This window comes from Bactrocera dorsalis, chromosome 4 (assembly GCF_023373825.1).
Source record: "Bactrocera dorsalis isolate Fly_Bdor chromosome 4, ASM2337382v1, whole genome shotgun sequence".
Lineage (NCBI taxonomy): Eukaryota > Metazoa > Arthropoda > Insecta > Diptera > Tephritidae > Bactrocera > Bactrocera dorsalis.
The window spans coordinates 42,262,030-42,271,493 of NC_064306.1; the positions used below are offsets into that span (position 1 = coordinate 42,262,030).

At 35.0% G+C, this 9,464-nt stretch overlaps 1 protein-coding gene across 1 annotated transcript; it reads left to right on the forward strand.

Annotated features, from left to right (window-relative positions):
- Positions 1 to 1,092: 1,092 nt before the first annotated feature.
- LOC105224151 (calaxin-like) lies at positions 1,093 to 9,186 on the forward strand. The gene is made up of 5 exons (XM_049454481.1): positions 1,093 to 1,382; positions 5,624 to 5,990; positions 6,923 to 7,046; positions 8,464 to 8,823; positions 8,987 to 9,186. The coding sequence occupies exons 1-5, from the start codon at positions 1,379 to 1,381 to the stop codon at positions 9,104 to 9,106; spliced, it is 975 nt and encodes a 324-aa protein (XP_049310438.1). The 5' UTR covers positions 1,093 to 1,378; the 3' UTR covers positions 9,107 to 9,186.
- Positions 9,187 to 9,464: the final 278 nt, after the last annotated feature.

The following is a 9,464-nucleotide window of genomic DNA, read 5'->3' on the forward strand; positions in this document are numbered from 1 at the left end:
TACTTACACTTTACTTGCTCAGAGAAATCGAAATATTAATTATATATTCTCAAAAGAAATTATCATCAATTTCAAGCTATTCTTAAGGTAAAGAGAGAAGTAGAGGACAGCAGAAAGAACTATGAACCTTAAATCAACCGTAATTATCCAAATTCATTCGCTAATGCCTTGCTACAATATAGTCCTATATTCAAACCCACTTAAAATGGAATGAGCAACGCATCACTGAACAGCCTCAACTATAACCTTGAACTTGTTTAGTTTTAAAGTTCTGCACTGAACAAGCATATTCAATAAATAAAGATATATTAACAAAAAATGTTCAGTACTATAATTATTTAGTACAATTCTTAATCATTCCTAAAAATACTTAAACAAGCTTTTGTTCGTATGAAGTCTGTTTCCCTTACTCAGTTCGGATCATATTTTTAGACATGTGGTTTTCAAGATATTGATTCATGCATGACGCAAGATAAAGCGTTCATCAAATGCTTAATTCAATAAATAGAATGTTTCGTTGGGTGAATAATATGTAGCAAGGTCTTGTTGGAACCCACATCGACATCCTCCAATTCAGCCACAAAAATGCATTAATCATGTCTCTATATTGTTCTCCATTGACTGTACATTTTTGAAGAAATATGAACCAATGATTCACTCTGCTCATAGAGCACACCAAACAGTGACTTTCTGATGATTTAAGGGTGAATCAACAATGACTTGTGCAAACCTAAGGCAAGCTTCATCGCCGAACAAAATTTTCTTGTAAAAATCGTTCACATCTCGTATTGAGCCCATTCACCGAACGTAATTTAAACGTTATTTTGAATGAAGTTGAAATTCACCACAAGTCGGCAGATCTTTGAAATGATAACTGACCTTTAACTTCATGTAAGGTAGGAATATGATACACTTAAGACTTCAACTCCAAACGAATTTTTCATATGCTTGTCTTTAGTCACTTATTCAGCTTAAAGAATGATTGCTGAATGAAACGCCGAATGTCAAAGCGTCTGGAAGGTTTTTTGTACATATGTACATATATCATATATATTTAAAAGAAGTTGGTTGGTTATGGAAACATTTCGTTTTATCAATAACATAGCCGGCTCAAAGCAGGGACAACAACTATGCTCAATCGTTGCATCGGCATTTCTATTTAACGAAGCATATCGACTTGCTGTCCTACCTTAACTCATTCAACGGTATATTATACAAGTAATGTGGAAAAATTTGTCCTACTTGCCAAAGTTAACATTACTTTTGCGAGCTGTTTTTGCATAAAATTTCCATGGAAACCGGAAATCTTTGTTTATTTTGCAACAAACGTATGTTACAGAATGTAGAGGAATTTTTGTGAAATATCGAATTAAACAAAATGGGTGAGTTTTCTGCACTAAATTAAGAGAAAGCGAAAAATACTTTTCAACTTTTTGTTAAAGTGACTATTCGATGCATCGATTTTATAATTATGTTTTCTTCCAAATGAATTTAATACTCATGTGAAATGTAGATAGTTTTTAGTCTTAAAATTTGAACGTAAAATGGAAAAAAATTTAAAAAGAATCGCTTAAGTTAATGTATGAATATATGTAAGTATGAGCTTTGAGAATGGAACACCAAAGTTGAAAATCAATTTTATAGAAATAATGAATATATTTAACTTCTTCTTTTTTATTGGCCTAGGCACCGCTTCACTTCACTATCTTGGCTCCAACTGGAAGTTCCAAGTGTAGATAGGTCTTCTCGACCTGGTCTTTCCAATGGAGTGGAGGTCTTCCTCTTCCTCTCCTTCCCTCGGCGGGTACTGCGTCGAATACCTTCAGAGCTGGAGTGTTTTCGTCCATCCGGACAACGTGACCTAGCCAGCGTAGCCATTGTCTTTTAATTTGCTGAACTATGTCAATGTCATCGTATAACTCGTACGGCTCATCGTTCTATCGAATGCGATATTCGCCGTGGCCGTTATTGCTGTTAATACTGGTTCCAAGATAGACGAAAATATCTACGACTTCAAAGTTATGACCATCAACAGTGACGTGGGTGTCTAGTCGCGAGTGCAACGACTGTTTCTTTGGCAGCCCAATCGAGCGGTTTGGAGAGGTCCCTCCCGATCCTTATCGAGCTTTTGGCGTTGCTCAACGTCATTTTACACAGCCCTATTCGTTTTGCGGGGATACCAAGTTCGGACATCGCGGCATAAAGGCAGCTCTTTTTGGTCTTGTCGAAAGCAGTTTTGAAATGGACGAAGAGGTGGTGTGTGTCGGTTTTCCTTTCACGGGTCTTTTCCAAGATTAGGCGCATGGTGAAAATCTGATCAGTTGTTGATGGCTTAAGGCCACACTGATAGGGTCCAATCAGTTTGTATTTGTTGACGGTAAGCTTTAACCTTTCAAAAAATACGCTCGATGAAACCTTATACGTGATGTTGAGAGGGCTTATCCCACGGTAGTTGACACAGATTGTAGAGTTTCCCTTTTTGTGGATTGGACAGAGCACACTTAACTTCCACAATGAAGCTGATCCATGCTCCTTATCAATTCTTCGCCACCGTATTTTAAGAATTCAGCCGTTAATCCATCGGCCCCCGCCGCTGTTGTTGACCTTCAGATATTCGAACTTCTTCATGGTCGGGCAATGGAGCGTCAGTCCATCGTCATCGATTGGAGAATCGGGTTCGCCTTCTCCTGGCGTTGTTCTTTCTCTATCATTCAGCAGGCTGGAGAAGTATTCCCTCCATAATTTTAGTATGCTTAGGGCATTGATCACTAGATCACCTTTGGGGGCCCTACAAGAGTATGCTCCAGTCTTCAAACCTTGTGTTAGCCGCCGCGTCTTTTCGTAGAATTTTCGTAATTTTTCTCATTCCGAGAAATATGTTGTTGTAATTTTTGTTGTTTTTGTGTGGCTCTATATCAGAGTAAAATTTTAAAGTATTTTGTTAATGTTTTTTTCTTTACGAGCCTTCAATCAGCTTCTTTTCAATATCAGAAAATCAAAATGATATAACAGGCAGGCAGGTATGGTGCACTTTTCTTTTAGCCACTACAATATTGCAATACTCCTTTCTCTTCCTGTACTCTTGACCAATTTTTTCTACAGGTTTAGCACTTATTTAAAAGTATTATTTTTTTGTATATTGGAGTGACGTGGCGTATGAGTGCCTTTCATTGGTGAAAATGTGTTTTAAAATAGTAACGTATACGTAATCAAGTAAATTGCAGAAAAAAAAATTTTGATAAGCGTATTTGCCCACACTAATAGTTTCTATTTATATACCATTTAGCTTAATTTCCCTTCATTCTATAAAAAATTTAATTATTGCCACTAATCTCTATATTCTTATACCCACATACACTCATTGTAAAGAAGTTTTACGTGATTTAATTAATTGTTGAAGTTTACTAATTAATTCACACACTCCTGAGCCAATTTGACAAAACGCCATTTACCAAAACGCAACACCACTTCCGACTGCTGTTCACGCCGTCTGTTGATAGCACAATTCTCCTTTGGCTGAAATTAGCCGCAGAAAAAACGGCAAATGAAAAAGTTTTACTGAACCCAGAGTGTTATGCTTGCCACCAGACGAAGGTGTTAAGGCTGCTAGTGAAGTTTCGAAACTATAACAGCATGAAACCAAACAATTAAACGCGCTGCACTAAAATCGTTAGCATTGCTGCACAGTAGAATGTGATACATATGTATGGATACGCTTAGAGTATCGCTCAGAAATTAGTGCTGTTTAGAGAGGATACTATAAGGTAATCGAAGTTGGAGAATGATTTTATAAAATGTATGTTCATTAGGGTGGCTTAAAAAAAAAAATAAAATGCGAAATTTTTGGAAAAATCGGGTTTAAAGCCCCGTACTACCTCGGCGGTGTGAGTTACGACTTTGTTGCACTGGACACTTTTGTAGAGTGAACAATTCTGAGAAATATACGTCTTAAGTCAAAGCGATGCTTATGGCATCCTTACCTACCTTTGATCTGTAGGAATTGAAAGATAAGAACTCACGATTGTAGTGTATTTTCTATGGAAAATTTTTACAGGCCTTGGTCCAGTTCTTAATGTTAATATTAAGAGCTAAAATTTTCAGGGAATTTTTTTTAGGGTATTTTCAAGGAAATTTCGTGACGGGACTGAAAAAAATCAATAAATCAAAAAACACCCTAGTATATACATTAGGTAGCTACCTATCTTTCAGGCAAAAGAATTTTTTTCCCAAAATATAGTAAATGAATTAATTAAAATATTTTATTTTATTTTCGATTTAGGTCTATTTATTGTATAAAAATTATTATTATTTTTTTTTTATTTTTTTACTCCTTGTATATAAGAATAATTTATGTAAAATCACATATTTTTCAAAACAAATAAAAATTTTTACATATGGATTGTTAAAAAATTAAAATATCCCTAAATTAAATCTGTGGAACTCCAGTTTAACGATTAATTTTAAATTGTAGAAAATTCTATCGAGAAGTACACAAAGGTTATATGTCGACTCTTATTAAAAATATTGAACAACATTTTTTTTTCTAAAATGCTATTCTTCAAGATCTTAGTAACGTTTGGTAAAGTTTTGTAGCCTTCAGATTAAACAATTTCATCCGTCTGACTACAACCCAACCATATTTTTTATATCTGTCGAGTTTCAGTTTTATTGAGCGATCAAAAAAGATACCCGCCATGCGGATTGTGGATTGTTTGTACATAAGATTTTATTAACAAAATGTTCCCTGAGCAAACGAATTACCCTAATAATACAAGGATACGTTTTCAAAGCATTGGACTGGTTTTGTTCATAACAACATTGTTGGTAACCACATCGAAGACATCACATGTGTAAACATATATACATATATAAACACATATAACACAAGAAGTAGTTTTTGTTGCAATTTTTGCTTTTTGGTATGGAATCAACAAATTAATAGCATTAGCCAAGCACTCGTTTTGTAAGCTTTAGGCGGCAGGTCTTTTCGAAAGCATAGGTGCATGTCGCTTTTATACATACATATATTAATCGACGGTTGGCGGAGAGGTGTGAGCACCAGCTAATAAAATCATTTACTTCTGCTGCCATTCAACAGTCACGCTATACCAATGTCTTCATGCAGAGAATTAGCATGCTATTTGAAAGAGGAGCAAAGCGACTTCAAAGAAGCAGGCATAAATTTAGCCGTTAGGCAGACAGACAATGCACATATGAAAGCAGTTAGTATGTTGATTAGGCGGGAATTTATAGGCTGGCGCGACTCTGCCATAAAGGAAGTTAGATATCAATCAAGCGCAAATAGCGATACAATATGAGATTCGAAATATGCATATCCGCTGGCATGCATACATGTGTGGTGGTGTGTGTGGTAGAGATTGTTTTTTGGTTTTTATTGTAAACGATTTGTTGTCTGCTGTCATTATTGCATGATTGACGCGCATTTAGTCGATATTTGGTATTGTTGTTGTATACTACTTTGTTGACTTCAGAATTTTTATGCGATTCTTACTGTTTTTTACTCATACTTTCACTTGCGACATAAGCATACATACATATGTATAAATGTAGTTTTTGTAATATTTTTTTTTTTTGTCTTTTTTGTTGTTTTTCACTCCTTTAGTGGTAACAAAAACAGCTTCAAGTGTGAAGGTGGCAGCCGGTGGTGGTGCTACTAACAATGGCAACAGCAACGGTGCGGCCCGACGCACTCCAACCGCTGAGCCATCTGACGGCGCACGCCCACCACAAACGACTAAAGATAAGTCGGGCGTCTCGGCGGGCAAGGAGAAGCCAGCATTGCTTACCAGCAAATGTATACTGAGGACCATCACCGCATTTCTGGCGAGCAACAAACGCAACTCCTACAATGCACAAATGCGCGCCAAACAGACGAATAGACGACGTCGCCAGCGCAAGATGGACGAGTTGAGCGGCAAAATTAATCCGAAATTGTTGGAGAATTTGCGCAAAAAGACAAAGTTCACCAAGTGAGTGCAAGTGCATAATTATAGAGTTTAAGTAAGAAATTAAAAACATTTCAAGCGCAATTATTGTAGTGAAAGAATTTTATGTGTGTTTCGTGGCGTGGCGTATGAGTAACTTTTAATTAGTGCAAATAATTGGAGATAAAGTTGTAAGATTCAAGCCGTCGCGACAGAAAACGTTACTGGCTCTTATCTAAGAAACTTTGAAATGAAAATTCGGAAAAAATGCTAGACAATTTTTCTAAAAAAAGTAATTTTATATGAGCGCTCATATTTATCAGCATTTAAAGTCGAACATGAAAATATGTTATATTAACTTTTTTGCTGAAAGAAGATGATTTCTGCTCGGAAATAAAAATTTCATACCTACTCCCTATATAAATATTCAAGTACCACACATCGTATGAGTAACTTTTAATTAGTGTAAATAGTTGGTTATAACTTTGTAACGTATACGCACTGACTCACCTATTCGCAGCTCGTGTCTGTTAACATAAAAATATATTTTAACTTTTTTTTTAATTTTATAATTTAATTAATTTTAATATTAATTTATTAATGGTGAAATTAATACGTTTTCAAAACAAGCTAATTTACTGCCGGAATTGACATGTAAGTAGAATTTATTCAGAAAATTCGTCAACACGTCGCGATAAAAGCGATTTTTTAAGGATATTATAATCTAATTTTATATTAGCTATCTTGATTTACTTTTGCTATAAATATTCATTCCAACCGTACCAAAAAAATTGTTCCTTTTGATTGAAAACGTTTGCCTTTACGTAAGATTTATTACATGACGTATACTATAACTAAATTTTGTATGATTATAGTATAAACTATTTGGATTTGTACTTAAACTACCTATTTTTCAATAATTTTCTATAACATGTTCTAAAAAATTCTTTCTCTTCCTTTTATGTGATTACTTTCAGAGATGAAGTCGATGCTTTGTGCCGAATTTATCGCAAACTCATATCGAATTGTCAATATTCGGCAAAAGCATTAGCCACCGGCAGTTCGACTGCGGCAATAGCAAAACCACATGCAACAGCGGAGGTAAAAATATACACAAAATCATTAAAAATAAACTAAACAATAAAAAACGTTAACTTCTGTTGCACCGAAGCTATAATACCCACAAATACAAAATATTCGTTACACGAATTTTATTTATCCGATCTGAATAATTTCATCGACGAATCCGACAAATCAATAGCTTTTTGATGGACTAGTTTATTAAACAGACAGACCGACGGACTAACGGTCGATGGACATGGCTAATTAAACTCAGTTTGTCACGGTGATCACTGTGGGCAAGAAATATTAAATTATTTAATTTAAATTTCGCGTGAAAAGCCATTAATAGTAATTTTTCTATGTTGGTATGAGTCCCAGTGGCACCTATACCAAATGTCACATCAAAAGACTCATTATTGTTTAGTATATGTTCTCTTTCTGAAGTACCTAAAGTGAAATCGGCGATTTTTATAAGTGAAATAATTCAGAAAAGAATTTCCATTAAATTTCAAAATCCTGGAAAAGGCCTTCAGGGACATTTGTTTATCGCGAAGTGCTTTGATTGATACAAATTACTTAAAAAGAAGTGGTGAACCACGTTCACGATGGCCATCAACATCAACTGATGATCAACACGTCAATAAAATAAAGGAATTGGTGCTTGAGAATCGACGATTAATAGTCAGTGATCTTACTGGCAGCATTGGAATATCAGAAGGATCAGTGAAAACCATTTTGAAAGATCATTAGGACCTAAAAAAAAATGAAAACACGATTGGCTTCAAAATCACTAAATTTTCTCATGAAGCGTATTATTAATAGCGATGAGTCTTGGGTCAATCAGCCGAATATCGTGACAAAAGTGAGCCGAAGCCGAAACAGCAACGTCAAATCAGGTACAAATTCAAGGTTATGTTGACAGTTTTCTTCGATTATCGAGGTGTGGTGTACTCCGAATTCCTTTCGACCGGCCGCACTATCAACAACGAATCTTATTTCAGTATTATACGTAGTTTACGTAAAAGGAGACCGGAATCATGGATCAACAACTCTTGGTTTTTCCACCACGATAATGTATTGCGGCATTGAGCACTGATTTTTCGAGGATTTGAAAAAACGTTGGTACAAGTGTACTAGAGCCAAGGAGGAATACTTTCATGGCAACGACATAAATTTGGAAGAATAAATTAAGCATTTTAAAATTATGAAGTCTTACTATTTTTTGCTCATATTTAATTGATAGAGTCTCCAAAGTTTCCTTCAGAACGTTGCAAACTTCGTGGCAAACTTAATATACCCTATTCAAGGCATAAAAAGTAATTCCTTTTAAAAAAGAAAAGTATTTTATATTTAAAATATAATAAGTCTGTTACTATTACAATTTTTCCCATTATATTCAGTGCTTATAAAATACCTTTTTAACGTATTAATTTTAATATATTTCGAACTTCTATAGGGCATTGATCGCATTGTGTTCCGCGAACTGCTGCACAGCACATTCGATATTGTAACAGAAGAAATTCTCATGGAGCGCATATTTTGTTGTTGGGATCGCGCACACGAGGGCATGCCATTGCGTTTGGAGGGTTGGTTGACCGGCCTGTCCATATTCCTACGTGGCTCATTAGCCGAGCGCGCAAACTTTTGCTTTCGCGTCTACGATTTGAATAGTGATGGGTTCATCACGAAGGACGAGATGTTTACACTATTGCGTAATTGTCTTATCAAACAACCACAGGATGAAGATCCCGATGAGGGTGTTAAGGATTTGGTAGAGATTGTGTTGAAAAAATTCGACTTGGACAAGGATGGCAAGGTAAAAGAGAAAACTTTATATAATTTATTAAAAATAGATAACTACGGCTGTATATTTTCTGTTTTTGAAAGTGTTGGTGCTAAAAAACTGTTACAAAACTCATTTATCTGTAAATTTTTGTTCGAAATATTGCAAAAAAACTTAATCGCTTATTGATTTTCAGGTGTCAATCGAGGATTTTATGGGCACTATTGAAACTGAACCCTTGCTGTTGCAAGCATTTGGACAATGCTTACCTTCTGAGACGGCCACTGTTTCATTCTTTTCAACATTACAAATATAATATACGTAAATTTGCAGTTCTGCTATTCAAATATATTAAAACAGCTAGAAATTAATGAATAAATTGACAAGAAAAAAATATCTTATATCGAAAATATTGAAGCCGACTGACATACACATAAGGTTTCTTAGAAAAACGAAAATCATTATATATAGTGTATGGGAGTACTACTCCAACTCTCCACTCGATTTTTTCTATTTTTCCCAACACCATATACTATTAACATGCCACATATTGTATTAACAAACCAATCATATAGAGTAAAGTCAGCTGGGTGTTAGAAAATCATGGTATTAGTTATATAGGGGTTAGGTCAAGTTTTCGCCTAATTTTATCTATTTTATGTACATATATGGCA